The 25,088-nt window shown below is 37.8% G+C and overlaps 1 protein-coding gene and 1 pseudogene across 1 annotated transcript in view; both read left to right on the top strand.

Annotated features, from left to right (window-relative positions):
- Window positions 1-24,100, top strand: part of GINS1 (GINS complex subunit 1) — a 28,301-nt gene extending 4,201 nt beyond the window's left edge. The window contains exons 2-7 of the mRNA XM_037493624.2: window positions 1,727-1,791; window positions 4,971-5,069; window positions 6,100-6,190; window positions 8,575-8,691; window positions 13,234-13,308; window positions 18,480-24,100. Coding sequence (XP_037349521.1) covers window positions 1,727-1,791; window positions 4,971-5,069; window positions 6,100-6,190; window positions 8,575-8,691; window positions 13,234-13,308; window positions 18,480-18,548 — 516 coding nt within the window. The 3' untranslated portion in view covers window positions 18,549-24,100. The remainder of the gene's footprint in view (window positions 1-1,726; window positions 1,792-4,970; window positions 5,070-6,099; window positions 6,191-8,574; window positions 8,692-13,233; window positions 13,309-18,479) is intronic.
- Window positions 11,187-11,300, top strand: LOC119237812 (U6 spliceosomal RNA; annotated as a pseudogene).
- Window positions 24,101-25,088: the final 988 nt, after the last annotated feature.

The raw sequence follows: 25,088 nt of genomic DNA, 5'->3' as shown, positions 1-25,088 counted from the left end.
GTAGTGCCAAAGCATTTTTGCTAATGTGTATTTTTGGTCCTAAAAGTAGAATTGAAAAATATATAGATCAATTATCTTTGGTGTGTTGACAGTCCTATTGTAAAACACTTAGGAATTTCAGAACTTTTAATGCTTTTATCCTTACAAAGGAAAACTTAAAAATTTATTCCAAAGTAGACAGTTGAAAAACTCCTTGACCTTTCTATTGTTATAGAACAAGCCAAAACATTGTTCTTTTTTTTTTTAGTAGTAACATTTAAGAACCATTTTTAGCAATAAATTATTTACATACTTTGGTCATGCCTTATTGTTTTTGTGGGACTATTGATTTTTTATCATTAATTTATTGAGGTATAATTTATATAGAATGAAATACACGTTTTTGAGTATTGACAATTACATACATCCTTTTAACCAGAACCCTAATCAAGATTTCTGTCATTCCGAAAGGCTCCCTTTTCCCCTTTGTAGTTACCTTCTACCTTCAGCCTTAAGTAATTATGGTTTTACTTTTGGTGACCTCTGATTGTATTTGTTTTTTTTTTTTTTAAGATTTATTTTATTTATTCGTGCATACAAGAGCTGGGGTGTAGACCAGAGGTACGGGGGTGTGAGAGTATTCACTGGAGACTGAGTGGGGAGCAGAACAAGCGGATTGACTGAAATACACTGCTGAGGGGAGACAGGAGAGGTCTGCTGCGCCATGTGCGTAGCTCCCTGCCCGGGGATCGAACTCATGCTGCAGTATCTGCCAATAGCTTCTTAGTGCAAGACTTAACCCCTTGAGTCACCAGGGAGGCCCTATATTTGTCTTTTTTACATATTTCTGGCTTCAGAGTGCCAGGAGTTGCAAACATTTCTGTGAAGGATCGGTAGATATCATAGAGCAGGCACTTGTTGTTCTCGACCTCTTTGGAGATGATCCTTCCATCACTCTGCTGATCGTTTATGTTGTCAGTATGCATTCCTTTTTTTTTGTGGTAAAATACAGCACAATTTGTCCACATCACATTCACATTGTTATGCAGCCATCATCCCATTTCCCAACTTTTTCATCACTCCAGACAGAAGCTCTGTAACCACTCACCAGTAACTCCCCACTCCTCTTTGATCCTAATAACTGCCATCTGTTTTCTCTATGAATTTGCCTATTCTAAATATTTAAGATAAGTAGATAAGTGGAATCATACTGTATTTTTCCTTTTGTGCCTGACTTCATTCATTTAGCATGTTTTCAGGGTTCATCTACATTGTATCATGTATCCATACTGATTTCTTTTTTATGGTCAATAATATCTCCGTTGAGTTGATAGACCATTTTGGTTTATCCACTCCTTAGTTGATGGACATTTGGGTTGTTTCAAGTTTTTCGCCATTATGCTACTATGAACATTTGTATACAAGTTTCTGTATGAACATACAGTTTCAGTTTCTCTTGGGTATATACCCAGAGTGGAATTGCTGGGTAATACAGTAATTCTATGTTTAATCTTTTAAAGAACCATCAGACTGTATTCCACAGGGCTGTACCTCTTTACATCCCTATCTGCAATAGATGCGGGTTCCAATTTCTCCCCATCCTTGCCAACAATTATTACAATCATCCTAGTAGGTCTAAAAACACTTGACTTTGGTAAATAGATAAATGTAAGATGAATGTAACAAATAGAATATTGCTACAGACTTGTTGGGAAATTAATAAATGTATTAACATCATATGTTCTAGGAGGATGGGCTCAGGCAAGTTCTGGAGGAGATGAAAGCTTTATATGAACAAAACCAGTCTGATGTGTAAGTTTGATGAGATTGATATTTTAAAACAATTTTATAAGTAAGATATCAAAATCAGATACTTTTTATCAGTTTTTAAATGTGTGTTGTGTTTTATGTTTTTTTTTTAAGATTTGTTTTATTTTATGCATATGAGAGCCGGGGTACAGGCAGAGGTGTGGGGGTGAGAGGACTCACCAGAGACAGAGCGGGGAACAGAACAGGCAGATTGACCGAAGTACACTGCTGAGAGGAGCAGTGGGCGAGTCAGGAGAGGTCTGCTGCACCATGTGGGTTGCTCCTGGCTGGCTGGGGGATCGAACTCGTGCTGCAGAGGCTGCGGATAGCTCACAGGTTGTGTCTTAACCCCTTGTGCTACCAGGAAGGCCCTGTGTTGTTTTAAATTCCCAGCCTAATCATACTCTAATTATACAAATGATAACAGAACTGGTGAAATGTGTGTTGATAATTGCATAAGGGATTCAAATAGCGCCTGGCACAAGCTAAATACTCAGTAAATGTATGTTGCTTGACTGTAAGGCCTTAAAAGGAGTTAGGGTAGACTTAAAAGAGACGAGTCATGAGCAAATAAAAGCCTTAAGTGAAAAGCCATTTCATTAGTGGATGCCTTTGCCTTGAAGAGGAATGGGAAGTTTGTATACTTTTCAGGAGGGACATGATTCACCATAGCTTGGAGTTTACTGAAAACTAGTGCTACCAAAGGATACAGCTTGGTAAGTAAGAGGACTCTAGATTTGTAGAATATTTAGACCTGAGCATGGTAGTTGGCACAATGTAAATTTGGGTTCTATGGCAAGCTTCATTGGTTCCCATGATGTGGTGAAGAGTAAGACACAAAAGAATATCAACTACTAGATCAAAGGTGAGGTGTTTAGATTTGCGACATGAGGAATGACCTTGTTACGTAGAATGTTTCTGTCAGTTACTTGACTGTAGAAGTCAGTAGCATGTTGATAAGATTTTTGGAGCACAGAAAACAATAGGAGTATTTTGCCAAATGTTTAAGGATAGATACAGAAAAATCTTTACGCATGAAATTAGGACTGAACCACAGCGGGTTTGCTGTAATGTAAGGCAAATGTAAAGTCCTGAACTCAATTTCCCAAGCCATTTATTCATTTAAGAAATGTGTACTAAACATTTGCCTGTAAGTGGCTCTAGTAAAGAACATAGTCAAGACTTCTGCCCCTATTGGCCTTCAGTCTCATGTGAAAGACAGATAACTAAATACCATTATACCAAATTGGGATACTTGCTATGAAGGGAAGCAGCAGAGTGCTAGGAGAGATAATGGGAGACTAGTGGATTGATGATATAATTAGACTGAAGAATTAGGAAGAGTCCTTGCAGTTGAGTCTGAAGAAAAAACAGATTTTAGCCAGAGAGTAAGTATGGGCAGAACATTCTACTGGGAGGGAGCATCATGGGCATAGGAGGGTGAGGTGCCGAGGAAACTGACACTGACAAAACTGGTGTGGCTGAAATTCAGTGACTTGGAAGGATGACCCAGATGGTAGCACATTTGTGTTTAAAAGAGCACCCTGGCTGCTGCATGGATAGTGGACAGGGGCTGAGAGAAGAGGGAGACGTACTGGTCATTCAGGTGACTGGAGAGTTGACCAGAACTTGGTAAAAAGTGAACAGGTTGAACACCCATTTTGGAGGTGGCCCAATAGGACTTGATCCAGTAAGGCCTGTTGGTCTCTAGATTTTACCATTTGCACATTCATTCATGATCCCAAATTCTGTGCCCCATCCTCCCAGTTTCTTTTTGGGGCGACAGTAACTACTACCAGTTTCTAGTTATAAATTATTTTTTAAAATAATTGTTTATTAAAATCACTTGTGTAATTGTTTAAGTGTGTAAATGTGTGTCCTTTTAAGGACATCCTTATGTACTTATTAAGTACTCTGATGTTAGGTTGTGTGTATTTTATTTGTAGTATTATTTTTAGTCCAAGCACATTATAAACAATGGGGAGAATAAATCTGACTTAATAGAATCTCAGGAATGCATAAAATAAGATCTAGAAGACACAATAGAAGGAGAAATATATTTTGCCTCTTTTTTCATTGTCTTGTATTGCGTCAAGGAACTTTTTGTATTCACCTGGTTCCTTTTAAAACTACAAAGTAGGGCCCACCCTGGTGGCGCAAGAGGTTAAGCACTGCACTGAAGCAATCTGCAGACTCTGCAGCATGAGTTCGATCCCCAGCCTGCCAGGGAGCAACCCACATGGCATAGCAGACTTCTCCTGTCTCACCCGCTGCTCCCCTCAGCAGTGAATTTCAGTCAGTCTGCCTGTTCTGTTCCCCACTCTGTCTCTGATGAGTCCTCTCACCCGCCCACCCCCATCTCTGGCCTATACCCCACCTCTTGTATGCATAAATAAATAAATCTTTAAAAAAAAATAAAACTACAAAGTAGATTCTTACTCATTTCATATATCTTATTTTGTTTTGTTTTTCCATTTTTTTATTGTGAAATTCACGTAACTTAAAATTCTGCCATCTTAACCATTCTTAAGTGCAGTTGAATATTATTGAACACATTCATAATAGTGTTCGGCTGTCACCACCTTCCATCTTCATAATTTTCCACTTGTAATACTGAAACAGTATGCATTCTAGTTTTAAAACATACTTGTCTAATACCTAATATATTTCATAGGGAAAACCAAAAATTTTTCCTGTCAGTGTGAAGAACACTGAAGTAGAATGTATACACATAATCGATGATCAAAAAATATTTGTTGGATGAGTGAAGGACCATTTTGACCACATTTTAATTCTTACAATGATGGTTTGGAAGTTCTATGAGAGGAGTGTATATAGATAGGTTTGTCTTTTATCCCAGTATGATAAAGGAATTCCTAAAGGTGATTGAACACAATCTTTGTCTTTTGGAAATAGGAAAATTAATCTATATGGAAAAATGCAAAATACCATGTGGTTAAATGAAAACCTGAGAATATTATCTTAAGCAAGCTACTCAGTTTTGGCTTTTGACTCTCATATCTTAGCATATTTAATTAAAGCCTTATGTAGAGGTAGGTACTATTTGCTTAGGTTCATTATCAGTCATAAATGATAAAAACAAACATGTCAGTTGACTTTGAAAACTTTGCTTGTACTGAATGTACAAATTTGTTGTTTTCTTCTCTAAATGTTCTTAATAGGAATGAGGCGAAGTCAGGTGGACGAAGTGATTTGATACCAACTATCAAATTTCGACATTGTTCATTGTTAAGAAATCGACGTTGCGCTGTAGCATACCTGTAAGCTTCTCCTTTTTCTCAGTTGGGTGGCAGGGAAGGTTTTCCTAATTAACCATTTCGGATGGTTAAGAAATGCTTAGATTTGTTTTTCTTTGTAAGCATTCTAAATTCATCTCTTTTTCAAATTAAAAATTCTAAAATTATGAAATTATAGTAACCATATAGCTAGGAAAAATAACATTACTAATTCCCATAGAGTCATCGCATAGTCATCACAAACATTTTTATGTTTGTGTCATCTTGCCTTGTCAATGCTACACTGTTGTAGCACATTATAACATTTACTGCTGAATACTTTCATGTACACACCTCTAAGAATGAAGGACCTTTTTACGTATTTTCTCATATGACCACTGTACCATTGTCCTACCAGGAGAAGTGAACAAGAATTCGTGGTATCCATCCCAGTCCATATTCATGTTTTCCCTACTGTCCCAAAGATGTGTTGTTTTTTAAAATTAATTCATTTATTTTCACATCATTGTTAATTTTTGTACAATATTTGATTTTGTACAATATTTGATTTGATTTGTAATCCCCATACAACTCCCACCACTACATCCCCCGTGAGCCAGCATCCTTGTGCTCTTCCCTCCTGTTTTGATCCCTCTCCCTTCTCCTCCCCTGCTGTACATCTTGGATTTATAATTTGCCTTCTAGTTTTGTCTTTTTTCCCTCTGATCCCTTGTTCAGTTTCCCTATATTTCTCCTATAAGTGAAATCATCCAATATTTTCCTTTCTCCTTCTGACTTATTTCACTGAGCATAATCCCTTCCAGCTCCATCCATGTTGCTGCTAATGGCATAAGTTCATCTTTTTTGATTGCTGAATAGCATCCCATTGTGTGTGTATGTTATATATATACCACATCCCAAAGATATATTTTTACAGTTGCTTTTGTTTTTTGCCTCAGGAACCTAATAGAGTCGACATTTTACATTTGGATTACTGAGCCTTGAGTCTCTTCTAATCAAGGCAACTTCTAATATCCCTTTTATTATACTGTCTAATACCTTCTTAATGTCCTAGGTATGACCGATTGCTTCGGATTAGAGCACTCAGATGGGAATATGGTAGCGTCTTGCCAAATGCTTTACGATTTCACATGTCTGCTGAAGAAGTAAGTTAGTACTGTTCTTCAGGTTCATTTGAATTTGAAAAGTTCTGAGGTTCTGGCAATATTCCATAATAGTATTTACTGATATTTCTCTGTTTTTAACATGTTTTTCAGAAAATTTTCTCCTGTATTAATCTAGTATACACTATGGTGAGAGTGGTAGGAGTAATTCTAAATGCTGTATGGAAAACTGTTATTACTTAACAAAATAAATAGTCCCACAATGTTACTTACTAGTGATTCATTATTAGGATTAAAAAACTAGAATTAATATTTCAATTAAATATTTATGCACAATGAGAATATTTGTAAGAAAATTCTTGATTTGTGCAGTCATTGAGGCATAGAGCTAGCCTAATGTTTAAGGACATAGGATTTAGAATCAAGCTAACATGGGTATGGAACTTGCCTCTGTCACCATCTAATCTTGGAAAGTAACTTGACTTCTTTATGCTTAAATTCTCTCATTTACAAAGTAAGGATTGTAGTACTTACATATGCAGTGTAGCAGTGACTCTTACCTTGTGTTAGACTAAACTTTACAGGTTACGACTGTGACTGCCACGTCAGACACCCACCACAAGTTCAGGAATTTTCAGGAACTCCTTCTGCTCTGATCAGCTGACTACAAATTAGACAGTTTCCAAACTTTGAGGTTTGATTCACTTGTTATTAGTCTCATTCAGAGAGGAGAGGGGAACTAGAGGGAGCTCATCTCATGGCCCGTGAGTCAATCAGGCATTCCTGTGTAAGAATCTCAGTAAATATCCTGAACACAAACACAGTGGTTTGTGTACACTATTACATAGCTGGGTGCCTGGATAGTCCTGATTCCACAGGGAGAGGACATCAGAAGCTTTATGTGTAGGACCCTCCCAGACCTCATCCTATGTGTCTCTTCCTTTGGTTTGTTCTTACTTGTATCCTTTTCACTATAGTAAAGCTATCATTGTCAGTATAGTATTTCCCTGAGTACCGTGAGTCATTTTTGAGAACTATTGAATCTGGGGAACTCTTTGTTTATGTTTCGATGTAGTCTTTTAGGAATTATATTGTTTTATCTTTCCCACAGAGATCTATAGTACTGGATTGATTTTTTGTATATAATATAGAAATCAAGTTGCATTTCAAATATGGATTTTGAGATGACCCAGCATCATTTATTGAAAGGATCTTCCTTTCCCCACTGCTCCGTGTGGTACCACTTTTGTCATAAATTGATTGTCAGTGTATCTGGATTCTTAATGGGCAACTTTTTCTTTTGTTTCTCTTCTTATCTATGCTTGTCAGTACCATACTGTTTTAAATTATTGTATATTATTGTATATTTAAAATATTGTATATTATAGTAAGTCTTGAGCAAGTATTCTCATCTTACTCTTTATTAAGAGTATCTCAACTACTTTTGGCCCTTTGCATTTCCATGTAAATTTTATACTCTATTTGTCAAATTTCATTTAAAAAAAATTAAGATTTTGATTGAGGTTTAATTGAATCTGCAAATCACTTTACAGTATTATAATACTGAACCATCCAATTCATTACTGTGGCATAGCCTTCCATGTATTTAGATCTTTTATTTTCCTCAACAATTTTTAAAACAACAGATTTGCTGAGATACAATCCACATAGCATAATTACTCCTTTAAAGGTACACAATTTAGTGTTTTTCAGTATAGAGTACTAGCATCATTTTTAGTGTAAGAGTTCAGAGTTGTACATTTTATTCTAGAACAGAGTCATTACTCATAAAAGAAACCCTGTAATCTTCAGTTGCCCCATATTCTCTCTCCTCTTCCCAATCCTTGAAAGTTATATTTCCTACCCTTATATTTTCCTATTATGGATTTTTCATGTAAATAGATCATGCAATATATGGTCTGTTGTGTCTTTCATTTAGCACATTTTCGGGCTTCATTCTTATGTAACATGTAGCAAAACTTCATTCCAATTAATGGCTGAATAATATTCCATTGTATGGACAAACATTCATTCATTTGGTGAACATTTGGGTATTATTCTCAATCATGTTTTATGATTGGAGGAGATCATAATTTTAAAATTTGAGGAGATCATAATTCTAAAATGGTGTCTCTTTCCTGGTTTTGTTTCTGTTGGCCTGTTTCTTACATCTGTGACTAAGCATAGTAGGATATAAGTTCTTTAAGAACAGAGATTATGTTCGCTTTGTTGAATGATCCATCTTAAGAACCCAGACCAGTGCCTAGTTCCTAGCAGGCAGTCAATAATACTGGTAGTTTAAATGAATGAATGGTCATATTAATGATCCATGTGGTGATGTGTGCTAATTTTGAAAGTATGTATATATAATTTCTGCAAGTTTGTATTCTTACAACTTCGTCCAATGACCATTTTTATATTTGCAGATGGAGTGGTTCAATCATTACAAAAAGTCTCTTGCTACATATATGAGGTCATTGGGAGGCTGTGAAGGTTTAGACATTACACAGGATATGAAACCTCCAAAAAGCCTATATATTGAAGTAAGTGTAAATGAACTTTTTTAAATGAACTTTTCTTTAATGTGTAGATTGTACTGCCTTTGTTTAAGAAGGCATTATATTATTAAATATTAGCTCATATCAAAAATCAGAGGAATTTATACCAAAATCAAAAATGTTCTCAATAGGGGGAAGATGGGAATGTGGTAGAAGAACTAACATTTTCTGAATGGACCCATTTTAATAGTTTTGACTTTGGAACCATGTAAGTTGGTTTACATATTATTAAAATTAAATCTTAATAGAAAGCCAACTCTCAAATTTTGAAACAAAATGAAGAAAATGAATCTCTTTCAAGTTGGTGGATTAGTCAAATAGGAATCATTATAAACACATAAATTTATTATTATATTCCTGGGGCCATATTCTAAGGATGACAAGACTTACAAAGTAATCTTCACTTGTATTTGGTAATCATAGTTTTGGTAATAGTATTATTACTGTTGTTTCAAAATATATATTGAAGAACAGAACAAAAGAAAAATGGCAGTAGGATTTTTGCCATTCTCAAGATTCTCAAAAAAGAGAAAAGAGATTAAAAAATTAAAATGAAAAAGGTAAGTGAAAATCCTATATTCCCAAATGAAATGTCAGTGTGGACTCATGCTGAATCATCTTTTTTTTTTTTTTTATAGAGGCATGCTTTTTATTTATTTGTTTGCTGGTTTGTTTGTTTGTTTTGTTTATACATGCACTGGGTACAGTCAGAAGCGCGGGAGGGTAAGAGAATTCACCAGAGCCAGAGCGGGGAGCAGAGCAGGCAGAAGGACCGAAGTACACTGCTGAGGGGAGCAGCGGGCGGCAGGAGAGGTCTGCGCGCCATGCGGGACCCTCCTCCGGTGTCCGGGGAGCAGCTGGGGATCGAACCGGCGCCACAGAGGCCGCGCGCAGCTTCGCAACCCAGCGCTCAACCGCTGCGCCACCGGGGAGGCCCCCTGAATCATCTTTTTAAAAAATTTTTTTTCTTAGCACTTTTCTACTGAAAAGGTCTAGAAACAGTGACTAACCAGTAGCCATGAGCATCTAAACTCTGAAGTCTACATGCTTATTTTCCACTAAGGAAAACTCTGTCTTCCTAGAATGCAAGGAAAGTATCAACCACTACATGGGTAGTGATTGCATTGACTTAGGATCTGATTTGAAGGAATCCTCACTGGCCAAACAAGGGACAATTTGAGCATGAAAATAAGTAACTGTAGTGAATTGAATGACATCACCTAATTAGATGTATGAATGCATAACAATAACAAACAACAACAATAACAACAGTTTACAAAATAAAGCCTCATTGGCTGCCTTTGAAGAGTATGAGAGATGCAGCTCACTTTTACAACTGGTAAATAAAAGAATGGAATCAAGCACCTTTCTGCCTGTATTGTATAGACTTTGTCTAAGGATGCCAAATTGTTTACAATGGAAATTTCCATTTTGTTTTTTTTTTCCAAAGATTTAGTTATTTATGCATGTAAGAACTGGGGTACAGGCCAGAGCTGCTGGGGGTGAAAGGATTCACCAGAGACAGAGTGGGGAACAGAATAGACAGTCTGACTGAAATACACTGCTGAGGGGAACAGCAGGCAAGACAAGAGAGATCTGCTGCGCCATGTGGGTCAGCTCTCTGGCCGGGATTGAACTCGTCCTGCAGTGGCTGTGGGTAGCTGTATAGTGCTGAAACTTAACCCCTTGTGCCACCAGGGAGGCCTGGAAATTTCTGTTTTTATAGAAGAATTCCAGCTATAAACGTAGCTGGGATAAGAGTACTACTTTAATGCCATTTTGTAATTCTCATATATTGAGATAAAGAGTTAACAGATGTTTGGTTTTTTTTAAAGATTATTTATACAAGAACTGGGTTATAGGTCAGATGTGCAGGAGGGTGAGAGGATTAACCAGAGACAGAGCGGGGTACAGAACAGGCAGAATGACGAAATACACTGCTGAGGGTAGCAGTGGGTGAGACAGGAGAGGTCTGCTCGCCATGTGGGTTGCTCCAAGGTTGATAGGGATCGAACTGGCACTGCAGAGGCTGCGGACAGCTTCACGGAGTGGTGCTCAACTGCCTGCACCACCAGGGAGGTCCAACAGAGATGTTAATAAGGATATGGATTGGTCTAGACGACAACTAGACCCAGTGATCAATCTTAACATCCAAACAGGGACAGCCAGACATTTTGTCTCTGTAAGATCTTGCAACAGGAAGTACATAATATAAACTAATCTGATCCAACTCCTAGACCTAACTTACAGTTTAACAGAAAATTTAGAAACAGGGGAACATGTTAAATGGCTCCAGTAGAATCCATAACAAAATATAGTTTATGGGAAACTACCAAACACAAATTACCCAATTTCTTTAACAAATAAATTACAAAGGGGAAGAGAGGTGAAAAGGGAAGGGACCTTATAGTTTAAAGAGACTTAGACACATATCCGAAACATATAATGTGTAGCTCTTTTTGGATTCTGATTTGAACATAGTGACTTAAAAAAAAGTTATGAGCACATATACTAAAATTGGAATAATGCACAGAAGATTAGCATCACCCCTGTGCATGGATGACATGGAAATTTGTGATGCATTCCAAATTTTTATTAGTGATTATCAGAAGAGAAGGGGGAAGTGGGAGGGTAAATCACATAAAGGGTCTGCTGTATGATGAAGGATGGAATTGGACTTTTTAGTGGTGAACTGAATATAGTATATATAGAGATGTTGATTTGTAATGATGTTATATCCAATGTTACTTCAATTAAAAACATAAATAAGGGCCTCCCTGGTGCGCAGGCGATTGAGCGCCCCACTGTGAAGCTGGCCACAGCCTCTGCAGCGCAGGTTCGATCCCAGCCAGCCGGGGAGAAACCCACATGGCGCAGCAGACCTCTCCTGTCTCGCGCGCTGTTCCCCTCAGCAGTGTATTTTGTCATTGTGCCTGTTCTGTTCCCCGTTCTGTCTCTGGTGAATCCTCTCACCCTCCCACACACCTGGCCTGTACCCAGTTCTTATATAAATAAATAAATTTTTAAAAATAAATAAAATTATTTAAGTGATAAGTAAAAACACACAAGAGAAATGGGGAAATATGTATGCCAACTTGATATTTCCTGATAAAAATTATTAAGATGTGATAATAGTATTGAGTTTTTTTTTTTTTTTTAAGATTTATTTATTTATTTATATAAGCACTGGGTACAGTCAGAAGCGCGGGAGGGTGAGAGAATTCACCAGAGCCAGAGCGGGGAGCAGAGCAGGCAGAAGGACCGAAGTACACTGCTGAGGGGAGCAGCGGGTGGCAGGAGAGGTCTGCATGCCATGTGGGACCCTCCTCCGGTGGCTGGGGAGCTGCTGGGGATTGAACCGGTGCTGCAGAGGCTGCAGGCAGCTTTGCAACCCAGCGCTCAACCGCTGCGCCACTGGGGAGGCCCAGTATTGAGATTTTTTTTAAGAAGAATTTTATTTTGTAGAAATGGATACTAAAATATAGATGAAATGATTTCTAGCATTTGCTACAAAATCCAGAAGTGGGTGAGGAAACAAGATAGGTCACGTGTTGATAATTGTTGCATGGAGTTTCATTATATTAATACTTTTACTTTTGAATATGCTTAAGATTTTCTATAGTAAAAATCTATTTAAAGAAGTAAAATGATGGTAGGGATTTTTCTAAAATAGTATTTGTCAAAGTAGATTCTGGATGAAATTATCTAGGAAAAGTGGAGGATTGAAATTTGGTGCTGGAATTGCCTAATACCAACCCTAGTACTCAGAAGAAACTAGTTTGAATTGTCATAAAGGTCGGAAATGACTTCCTGGTTTCCTGTGGCAGCACTTGGAGCTGTAGCCAGGTCTGTAATCTTTTCTCTAGGGACATTTTAGAATTATCCCTCTTTGTAGTTTTCACAAGAGATTATAGACTAAGAACTGTCCTGACTCTAGGGACATTTTAGAATTATCCCTCTTTGTAGTTTTCAGAAGAGGTTATAGACTAAGAACTGTCCTGACTCTTATAACATGAATCTGTGTTTGCTCTTTTGTGGTTTATTTCTCGGTATTCCTGGGGAAAATATCTGCGTATCGGAGGTAGTTAGAAGAAACACTTTAAACCGAAATTTTATAGACTTATCTATGCCGTGTTCTCAGGTATTGATGTTTATGAGAGGGATCTGTGAGCGGCAGGTTAGAATAGATATAAAACATTCACTTTTGTCAATGTATATGTCAACTGCTTCGCTTTTCAGTATTTGCAGAGAGAATCCAGTAATGTCTCCCCTGACCAGCTTTTCAGTTTCCCTTGCTGTCAGTGCTAACATGCACGTTTGAAGATTTTGCCATTCCTTTTCCTCCCCATCCAAACAGGACAGTCAGAGCCACCAGACTATCATAGGAAGAGTACTAGGCCTAAGTATACAGAGAAATGGCAAACAGGAAAGTGTGTATTTCTACTGTGTGGGTATTTATATAATTCCTGTTAACTTTATGGTCACTATAGACTAAAAAATAATTTAGATATCACTTTTTCCTTTCAGGTGCGGTGTCTGAAAGACTATGGAGAATTTGAAGTTGATGATGGTACTTCAGTTCTATTAAAAAAGAATAGCCAGGTATTTCTTGTCTTAAGATACCTTAAATCTTTAAATCTTTTAAGAGTACTAAATGATAGAAATGTTGGAATTATTAGCAAAATAAATATCACACCTTATGATGATCATTTATATTTTAGGCTTCGTGTGTTACATATAAGACACCCTGTCTTGTACTTTTGCTAAATATAAAGATGAAGCAAATGTACATAGTAAGACAAGGCTTATTAATTTCTATGGATATTGCTTCTGTTTAACATTGAGCATTTTCCAGGAAAATTATCACAAAGAACCTTTATTTTAGTTAAAGTGAGCTTATTCTAATTAAAGGGCTGTTAAATTGTTGTATTTAGTGCCTTTCCTTGAATTTTAATTTATTTAAAAGGTACAAAACACTCATTTTCAGCTGTACACTGTTAGCAGGCAGACTGGGGGGACCCCTAACTTGCATGCTCTAATGGGGTCTGGCCATACATGTTCACAAAGACAAAGCCAACTTAGTGTGAAAAAATTTTAATAGTGATATGGCTTATAAGTCCCCAAATCAGGGTTATTGGTACTTATCACACCAGTCTACTTTTGTCAATTTAGCTCTCTCTAGCCTCCCATCTTTCAGTACTATTTCTAAATCCTCAAGGTGGGAGGCTCCTTTTTACTTCTGGGACTTCATGTATGTTGTTTCCTGTGCATTGAATATTCTTACCAATCCCTCAATTTAAACTCTTGAATTTTGTCTTAAACATTATTTATTAAAAGTCTTTCCTAGTGATTTGAGTCAGGTTGAGTTGCTACTCTTAATAGTTTCCTAACGTTCTATACCTTCATCTGTTGCAGTATCTGTCAGAGCTCATCTATGTTTCCCTTAAACTGTAGGGGTGAGCCATGTCTCTTTTATAGCTCTTTTTCTAGCAACTGAGATTTATTTGTGCTTAATGGAAGTTAACTGAATGAATAAGTAATGTTTGTATGAATAAAAAAAGAATTTAAGTAGTATTAGTGTGCATGGAGAGAGAAGAAAAGATAATAGTTTCCCAATAAAACAGTCAAACAGCACTGTCAAGCTGTTGCCAGCCACTGCAGCACAAGTTCAATCCGCTGGCTGGCCAAGGAGCTACCCGTGTGGTGCAGCAGACCTCTTTTGACTCTCCTGCTACTCCCCTCAGCAGGGTATTTCAGTAGATCTGCTGTTCTGCTCCCCACTCTCTCTGGTGAATCCTCTCACCCCCTGTACCTCTGGCTTACACCACAGTTCTTATATGCATAAACAAATAAGTCTTTGGAAAAAAAAAAAACAAAACACTCAAATTTACCTAACCCGTCATGGGTTAATGCCCAGCCAAACAGGGCTGGACATGAGAAGGACTTCTCACACCCAAAAACCTGCCACAAGTCTAAGGTACCTACCTCTGTCAGGGAACCATAGAAAAGGGCCAAAAGGGTTCAGGCTAGTTTGGGAGGAAAGGAGCAAAATCAAAGTACAAATCAATATGAAGGCTGCTATTGTCAGCCTCCCCATGTGCATCTCACCCAGCAGTCTTTTCCAAGTGTCTCTACATATCTTTACTCCAAGTGTCTCTCTTCCTGTGTCTCCCCTGGTATCTCTTTTGAGCCCATGTTATGTATCTCACCTGTCTGTTCAGCTCCGTCCCTGGTTAGGTGGGGCAGGGAACATGGTACCTCCCCTTTTTATGGAGATGCCTCTGTTACACTTTACCTTTTAAATCCTAATACTAAATTTAGTAAAATGATAGGGATTAAAAAATTTTAAGTGTTTAACCTATATACATAACAATTTAATAGGGAAAGACTGAAATTGTGAAGTTATAACTTTAAACTTTTTCTCACAAAGAATTGCAATATTGGGCCTCTCCGGTGGTGCAGCAGTTGAGCGCTGGGCTGCAAAGCTACCCACAGCCTCTGCAGCGCCAGTTCGATCCCCGGCCGCCGGTGAGGGTCCCAATGGTGCGCAGACTTCTCCTGCCGCCTGCTGCTCCCCTCAGCAGTGTATTTCGTCCATCTGCCTGTTCTGTTCCCTGCTCTGGCTCTGGTGAATTCTCTCACCCTCCTGCGCTTCTGACTGTACCCAGTGCTTGTATAAATAAATAAATAAATCTTAAAAAAAAAAAGCAGTATTTCTCTAAAGTCTTCAAGTTCTCATTACATAAAGTCATATTGGCTAAATTAATTTTTATCTTACATCAATTTTCTGTGGCCCCATTAGTGTAAAAGTGACCTAATACAACCATTTCTTTCTTTGCCTCCTCATGTTATCAACCAGTTAGTGCCTAATGACCATAAGTCGTCAAGCTGACTTTGTTTATGCCGTGGAGCAAAAGAATGTCTTAGGTCATGTAATTCATGGATTTATTTCACTAAGCTAGGGTGAGTTGATCGCTTATTTTACTTGTACCCTTGGATCTTTAAATTGTTTCCTAAAACAAAAGTTGAATATATTAAAGACAGATTGTCAGGGAACCCTAAAGTCTTTGGTTGTTCAGGCAAAAGTTTCCCTCCCAAATGCCCTTTCTGAAGTAGGATACCAATAAATAGAAATCAGATGATGAATTAATGCTCTCATAAAAATCAGTGTTTCCGGAAGACCCAGCATGAAGCTGTGGTTCACAAGAACAAAGCTATCCTTCTAAAGCAATATACAAGAAAATGTCACTTCTTCTCAAACATAGACCTGTGGGTGGATTTCTTCCTCAGGCTTCATGGCTGATCTTTCCAGTCATGTACTGAGACACTGATTACTCAGCTGTCATTGCCTGGGGCTGTCAGGACCCCCTGAACCACTCTTCCCTCTGATCCTCTGCTGGATGATTGTTTTCTGTGGACCACACAAAAGTCTTCATCTTGATGGTATATTTAACTTTGCCTCTCAGTTTCACCCTGCCATCAATTATAAATGGAAAAGTTTTTTAAAAGACAATCATCTGCAGCCTCTATCCGAGGAAAAAGACAATCATCTGCAGACAATCATCTTCATTTTAGAATTGGTCAGACATTTTAAAGACATGAGTTTTTCTATGCAGTCAATGGAGTAGCTCATCCACATGATGAAGATTAATAGGAAAACATTTTCTTGCTATAAATGACAACATGTTTCTATTTGTCTAGAAATCAGAATAGTCCCTCTTTTTAGTAGACACTGGAATAATTTGTGTTACATGGGCAACTCAGTATGTTAGTGGTGTTTTTTCTTGTTTACATTTTTTTAAAGATTTATTTATTCATGCATATAAGAACCAGGGTACAGGCCAGATGCGCAGGAGGGTGAGAGGATTCACCAGAGACAGAGCGGGGAACAGAACAGGCAGACTGACTGAAATACACTGCTGAGGGTAGCAGCTGGCGAGACAGGAGAGGTCTGCAGTGACATGTGGGATTCTGCTGGCCAAACAGGATCGAACCGGTAATGGAGAGGCTGTGGGCAGCTTCACAGCGCTGTGCTCAATAGCCTGCGCCACCAGGGGAGGCCTTGTTTACATTTTTATTCCTAAACCTTGTTAGAATCAGTTAACTTTAAACAATAGCACTTGGTCTGTGTATGTCCATGCCTCGTTTGGAGGACTTTTTTGCTACTGGATTTCTTAAGGCCTTTGAGTTTATGAGGAAGGACCATTATATGCATAGTGCTGCTGAAGTTACCCTTTGCTATTTTGCTCCTACAGTTATTTTCTAAGCTATCTGCTCTGTGTGCTTCTTAATATACTTTTTTTCTGTTTACCGAAGTGTATCTGTCTTCCTTGAAATTTCTTTTGTCACTTGTGAACCAAAGTCTTTCTGCTTTGCTTCCTGCACCTCCTTATTCCAGAGTTTTTTAACTATTCACTTCTGTGTTAAGCCCTTTCTGTGTTTTGAGAGGGATCAGATAAAGCGAACTCTTTCATTATAAAAAGGAGAACTTTGTACACACACAGCCACTGGGTACCAGCAGTTCACGTGCTCTGTGAACAGCATGCATGCCTTAGGTTATAAATACTCTTAATTCTTAAAATGTGCAGGAGAAGTGTTGTTGCCATTGTTGTTATTAGAAGAATAAATGTATAGACTCATATCCTAGAAAATGTTTACTAGAGAAGGTGCTCCTTTCTTTAGTTTTCCTCAATAACTGCTGCATTACTGTCATTTGATACCTCTAAATCACACACCGGGTTTTCTGTGCATAAATTCAAAAATGCAAACACTGAGTTTAATTTAATTTAAGCAAACTAGAATTTCTTTATAAAAATCAGAATTTAGTACAGCTCTAAGTAGCATCCATTTCAGTTGATTAAAACAGCAAATATACTTAAGTTTAGCTTTTAACTATTTAGCTGTTGAAGTTTAAAAAATATGTAATCAGTTGCTTTGTTTACATGCAAATTTGAGTATTTTATTCACATCACTTATAACATTAAAGTTCATTATATAATAAAACAATTCTATAAGCTAATATATTTTATTGCAATTTCCTGTTGAAGGAATATTCTTTCCTGAACGTTCCCCACAAAATTTTGACACCAATAATAGGTTTCTTGTCAAAACACAACAATTGTTGCACTCTGCCCTTAAGTCAGGAGAAATTCATAAGACGTTCCAATCACCCCCCTGTTATTTTCTGCAATTTCCATTCCTCTATTTCTTCTAGTGTGTACTCATCTAGATGTCTTCCATGTGGATGAGGAAGCTGTTCCATAAATTCTTAAGAATACTTTGTGATTTAACCTCACCTGGGAAAAGATGAAATGGAAGATTTTTGGTAGCATACTATATAAATAGCTAGTATTACAATTACTGCTGGATTCTGAGTAGCTGTTACTTGTTTAAATCTCCCTGGGTAGCCAGTATGAGAGGAGCAGATTATTTGTTCCCATTTGTTTCCAAAAAATGCAACCTGTCTTGTGTTCATTATGGCAACATGATCCTCACAGTCACTTAGTCAATGTACACAGGTTTATGCAATCCTTGAAGTTTAATTGATGCCATAGCAGCAAACTTGCCAATGGGGGCTGCATTTTCCCTTCTAAGAGATACCAAATTCAAATAAAAATGGCCTATTGCTGGGTTGTTTTAGAAAGCTCAACTTCTCATCTGCAGAATTGCCCTTCTTTTTCCAAGATAATCAGCTGCTTTTCATGATATCGAAAGTAATTTTAAAATCTTTTCATCATTTCTCTCTCTTATTTTCCTTACCTCTTGCCCCTTAGCACTTTCTACCTCGATGGAAATGTGAGCAGTTGATTAGACAAGGAGTCCTGGAGCATGTCCTGTCGTGACCTCATACTAGACAGTGCCAGGCTTCACCTGAAGGGCAAGGCTGAACCAGCCACCGAAACTTCTACACGTCTCTCTCCACCCTCTTGTGTCCCATCCCTCATTGGTTGTGAAAGTTACAGACTTCCTTAAGGTAACCAGGAGTACCTGGGAAAGGAGCATGGTTTGTTTTCTTATTTTACAGGAGTCATCCTTTTTGTAATAAGCTATTCCTGTAATCATAATATTGCTGCATTACTACAACATGAATTTTTTCTAATGAAAATAAACTTTTATTGCATTTAAATCTTTTTTAAACAATGAAGAAGTTTCATTTGGCTGAAGATAGATTCCATTGCATCTGTAGTGTGCTTTGTGTGAGCCAGGGAACTGAATTTCTGAACACGTTTTCAAATGATTTGGGAAGGTGGGGATAATAGGTTCTAAACATTTTTAGTGTGTTTAATGTTTAATGACATACTTTATCTTTTGGTTATTTGGGAAGGAAGATAGGAAGGGCACAGTGGATTTTGCCCATTTCTTTTTTCTTTTAAGAGTTATTTTTATTTATGCATACAAGAACTGGGGTGCAGGCCAGAGGTGCGGGAGGGTGAGAGGATTCACCAGAGACAGAGTGGGAAGCAGAACAGGCAGATCTACTGAAATACACTACTGAGGGGAGCAGCAGGTGAGACGAGAGATCTCCTGTGCCATGTGTGTAGCTCCCTGGCCAGGGATCGAACTCATGATACAGAGGCTGCTGGATAAGTTGATAATGCTGACTTTCTTTCTTTTTCTTTTTTTTCTTATTTTGGCCTTGTTGGAAGGCATTATTTTTTTTTTAATTTTTTTCACATCATTGTTCATTTTTAAACAATATTTGCTTCCCCCCACCCTCTCAGGTGTAGTCCCCATGGAATTTCCTTCCCCAATGCACCCGTGCACCCTTACCTCAGTCCCATGTTCTCCTCCCTCCTTCCCTTTGATCCCTCTCCCTCCTCCTCCCCTGCAGTATGTCTGATTTATAATTGTCTGTTTTTGCTTTGTTGTGTTTTGTACTGTTACTATTTTTTTACACTGATGTTTTATTTGGTTCCCCTTATTCCTGCTGTAAGTGAAACAGTCCGATATTTTTCTTTTTCCTTCTGTCTTATTTCACTGAGCTTAATTCCTTCTAGCTCCATCCACATTGCTGCGAATGGCATGAGTTTATCTTTTTGATTGATGAATAATACTCCATTGTGTATATATACCACATCTTCTTGATCCAGTCATCTATTTTTGGGCATTTGGGTTGTTTCCAGGTTTTACCTATTGTAAATAGTGCTGCAATTAACATAGGTGTACTTTTAAATCAATGTTTTTGTGTCCTTTGGGTAGATCCCTAGGAGTGGAATTGCTGGGTTATATGGTAGCTCCATGTTTAGTAGACTGAGGAACCTCCATACAGCTTTCCAAAGTGGTTGGACCAGTTTGCAGTCCCACCACCAATGTAGGAGAGTTTCTTTTTTGCCACAAACATTTAGTTTTGCTAATTTTTTTGATATGTGCCATTCTTTCTGGTGTAAGGTGGTATCTCATTGTGGTTTTGATTTGCATTTCCCTGATTATAAGGGACGTTGAACATTTTTTCATATGCCTATTGGCCATTTGCATTTCCTCTTTGGAGAAATGTATTTAAGTTCTTCTGCCGATTTCTTGACTGGATTTTTTACTTTGTTTTTGTTGAGTCATGTGAGTTCTTTGTGTATCTTTGTGATCAGTCCTGTATTAGTTGACTGGAGTGCAAAAATATTTTCCCAATCAGTGGGGTGTCTCTCTGTTTTGGTTAATGTCTGTTCTGCTGTACAGAAACTTTTCAGTTTGATGTAATCCCAGTTGTTTATCTTTTCCTTGACTTTCTTTGCTTTGGGTGATGAGTCTTTAAAGATGTTACTGAGATATATGCTTTGTAGTGTTTTGCCTGTATTTTCTTCTATATATTTTATGGTTTCAGATCTTTATGTCCAGGTCTTTTATCCATTTTGAGTTGATTTTTGTGCGTGGTGAGAGGTAGTGGTCTAGTTTCACTTTTTTGCATGTGGTGGTCCAGTTTTCCCAGCACCATTTATTGAACAAACTGTTCATGTTCTATTGCATATTCTTTGTTCCTTTGACAAAGATTAGCTGTCCATATAAGTGTGATTTTATTTCTGGGCTTTCTATTTGGTTCCATTGATCTGTGTGTCTGCTTTTGTTCCAATACCAAACTGTTTTAATTATTATGGCTTTATAGTATAGCTTGAAGTTTGGAAGTGTAATACCTCCTTTCTCTTTTGTTTTCACCAGTAGGGCTTTGATGGCACTGACTTTAAACCCTGCACCACCAGGGAGGCCCAGATTCTGCCCATTTCTGTCAGTGGTGGCTGCTCTGGCTTGGTCTACACACCTGCTTGTTGAGTGCACCAGTACTGTGTACTACCTCCTTGGAAAAGGAACTGAAATTGGGGCTAGAGAAGGAACTTGATGCACTTTTCCCCAGATTCCCTTTGACCACAGTCATGTGAAGAGCTAGTTGAGTGGAATGTCAATCTGTTCTCTGATGAACTGAGAATGGTAAGTGCTGGAAAGGAAGTGACCTCGTCTGGTGGTCAGTGGCCTTTCCCCACCAATCCCTGCCATGACTAGCCCAGCTCAGCAAAGGACCTGGCACATGCTGTATGTGCAGCTTTGTTTTTATACAGGAGAACTTTTGACCAAAGTTATGCTCAAGAAATCAAGTTAAAGAGACTTGACTAAGATGAAGATCTGTATATTTTCATAATTGACCTACTCAGGTCAATAGGCTGCCCTTTGCAAATTTTTTTTTTTTTTTTTTTTTTTGGTTGAAAATAGTCTCTCCCCTCATACTCAGGTCATATTTTGATCTAAATCTCTGCTGGGCCTCCCTGGTGGCTCATTAAGCACAGCATTATGAAGGTATCTGCAGCCTCTGTAGCACAAATTTGATCCCCGGCCTGCCACGGAACAACCCACATAGCGCAACAGACCTCTCCTGTCTCGAGCACTGCTCCCCTCAGCAGTGTACTTCAGTCAATCTGCCTGTTCTGTTCCCTGCTCTGTCTCTGATGAATCCTCTCACCCCCCCCCCACACCTCTGGCCTGTACCCCAGTTCTTGTATGAATAAATAAATCTTTAAAAAAAAAATCTCTGCTGATAAACACTAGGAAAATTTCCCAAAGTGAAGGGATAGATGATGCTGCTCTCCGGCTGTTGGGTCTGTGATTACTTTGTCCCTCCTCTTCTACTTTTAGCGAACTTAGGATAGTGCACACAGATGGGCCCTCGAGTCCATGGGAGTCTGCTGTGCTGTAAACAGATTTGAGGACATCATGTCCCTAAACCAGCAGTGTTCCTGAACTTAAATTATGCAAAATAATTTTGTGTTAAAGCCTCAAAACAATAAAATACACTCATTTGAGTTGAATGTATGCTAGTTGAAAATTTGAAATTTTTGAAGTTTTACCGGTTAATATTGACTGGCTCTCTATAGAAATGTGGTTAAACATGGGCCTCCCCGGTGGCGCAGCGGTTGAGCGCTGGGTTGGGAAGCTGCCCGCAGCCTCTGCAGCGCCGGTTTGATCCCCGGCTGCTCCCCGGCCACAGGAGGAGGGTCCCACATGGCGCGCGGACCTCTCCTGCCGCCCGCTGCTCCCCTCAGCAGTGTACCTTGGTCTTCTGCCTGCTCTGCTCCCTGCTCTGGCTCTGGTGAATTCTCTCACCCTCCCGCGCTTCTAACTGTACCCAGTGCTTGTATGTATAAATAAATAAATCTTTAAAAAAAAATGTGGTTAAACATGTATCATTTTTTTCTAATGGTAAGATAATATAAAAAGTAAAAAAAATACATAATGTAGACAATGAAAATAAGCTGCCCTTCACCCACTAACAGTGTGCTCACATGTAAAGTACAATCCCATTTCTTTTTAAATATTTTCCAATTCTCTTCTAATTTTATTCCTTACATTAATCTACTTTCTTTTCCATTTTTAACTGGCTTTGGCTGATATATGTCAGAAAGGTGCAAACTATAACAATTTGTCCATGTTCTAAAATGTGTATATATAAACTCATTTATTTTTCACATTGATTTTGTTGTCTAGAAATTTCGGAAAAATGTCTACTACTGTTGGTAATAGTTGGCAGTTTATCTTTGTCCTGACTTGATTGGAACGCCACTGTCTTCTGTCTCAATTTTTCTATTCCACATTTCCCCAGGAAAAATACCAAAACTTGTGGCTTTCCCTAGTGCAACTTTAAACCTCAAAATGAATTCAATACTATGATTACAGAACAGTGGTTAATAACAAATAAGATTCTTACAAAGGAACTTTTGGAATCTCAGTGATGATCATGTGTTTTCTTACTTAACTCACTAATGTTATGAATTATATAAATAGAATTTTACTCTTGAACCATTGTGTATTTCCTGGGCTACACTGTCTTTGGCCATGTGTGTTAATCATTCAGTGAACTGCAAGATTGATTTGCTATTATTTTAATGGGGAATTTAGCATCTGTGAGTGATGCTGGCTTTATAATATTTTGAAAGAAGAGAATGTGAGTGCTGTGTGTCTGTGCTTTTAGTCTTACCGGTTATCTGTTCGTCTGAAACAAGCAATCCAAAACTTAATGTCTTTAACAACACCATTTAATTAATGCTCATGATCCAGTGGTTTGACTGGGCCTACCTGGGCAAGTCTGCAGATCTTGCTTGGGGTCTCTGATGAAGTTGCATTCAGGCATTTACTTGGCAGGGAGGACTTGAGCTGTCCCTGCTCTCTCAGGACTCTTGCATTTTAAGAAGGTGAAAGAGGGTATTGCTAGTTCTCTGAAAGATGAGGCCTGGTACAAGACTGGCACCCTCTGCTTCTCTCTTCAGTTAAGTACAGCCACAGTCTGTTCAGGTTCTTTAAAGGGACTCTGAACCACACATGGAGACCTTTCATGTGTGGCCACCACAGCCAGATTTGGTGCTTGTTCCCTTATCTATTTTATAGAAATGTAACTTTGAAATAGCTTTAATGCATACAAAGCCATCTGTGTATCTATATATCTTGTGGGGTAAGAGATATTGATGTTAGATTAAATTTTTTGTTTTCTTTAGTTTTAGGTCAAGCTTTTTACTTTCTCTGGAGTAAATTTTAGTGTTTCTGAACATTTGATCATTCCTAAATTATGTAACTGTTTTGCCTTTTTGGTCTTAGTCATGTAACTTTAAAAACCTGTAATGATGATGTATCGGTATTTTGGAATGTTAAAGAGGGAGATGCAAATTTCAGATGGTTTATTTTCAAAATAGGTAGTAGTTAGGATCAGTTGAATATCTAATTTTTTTTTTGTAACTACAAAAAAACCCCAATATATTCACATGTTCCAAAAGATATGTGTATAATAAAGTATACAACAAAACTCACTTCACTTCTGTCCTTATCCGTCCTGTTCCCATATTCACTAGTGAACCACTTTTATTAATTTTATGGGCTTATTTTAAGTCTCTTCACGTGAATAAAAGAAAGTGTGAATATAAATTCTTGTTTTCCGCTTTCATAAAGGTTACAAATCATTAAAAGGAATCTTCATTCTTTCCTAAGCACTATTCTTCTCATGGCTGTGTTATGGACTGAATTGTGTTCCTCCAAAATTCATACATAAGTTGAAGCTCTAACCAATACTTCAGAATATGACTGTTTTTAGAGATATGGCCTTCAAAGAGGTAATTAAGGTAAAATGAAGTCTTAGTAGGACTAGTGTTCTTATAAGAGGAGGCAATTTGGGAATGGACAGATGTGGCTAAGGGTGTAAACTTGTAACTGGCAGTAATAAGCCCTTGGAGAACTAATGCACAGTATAGTGAATATAGATGATATTGTACTATCATCCCACTTTAAGAGTAGGACTTAATTATCCCATCTAATAAAGAGAAAGGGTAATTATGTGATAAAGGTGCTAGTTCTTGCTACAGTGGTGATCATTATATATAAATTTTCCAATTAACATATATTCATAGAATTTTCATAAAATTGTGTCAAATATAGCTAAATTGAAAACCATTTCCCTAATAATGGACACTTGAATTGTTTCCACATTTTTGCTGTTATTGTCAGAGCTAATACATCACTGTGCACAAATCATTTCACACATAGAAGCTTAATCTGTCAGACAGTTATATTTGATGGCTCTTCTGGAAGGGATCATGCTCAGTGAAATAAGCCAGAAAGAAAAAGAAAAATACTGGATCATCTCACTCATAGCAGGAATTTAGAAAACCTGAATTAGGGACAGGAAAAATACTAATTATAATGAAGTAAAAATCAAAATCAACAAGCAACTATAAACCAGAGACGCACTAAGGCAGGGGCTAGGGGGAGGGGGGAGAAGGGAGTAGGATCAAAACAAGGAGGGTGGGAATTGTATGGCGACTATAACCAAGATAAAAATGTATACATTGTGCAAAAATGAAAAATGATGTAAAATATATAAAATTAAATTAAAAAAATATTTGATGGCTCTTGCCAAAATA

The sequence above is a fragment of the Talpa occidentalis genome, unplaced genomic scaffold (assembly GCF_014898055.3).
Source record: "Talpa occidentalis isolate TD23 unplaced genomic scaffold, MPIMG_talOcc4v2.1 talOcc4.10, whole genome shotgun sequence".
Classification (NCBI taxonomy): Eukaryota; Metazoa; Chordata; class Mammalia; order Eulipotyphla; family Talpidae; genus Talpa; species Talpa occidentalis.
The sequence above is the reverse complement of the archived record's forward strand: the minus strand, read 5'-3'. Positions and strand labels throughout refer to the sequence as shown.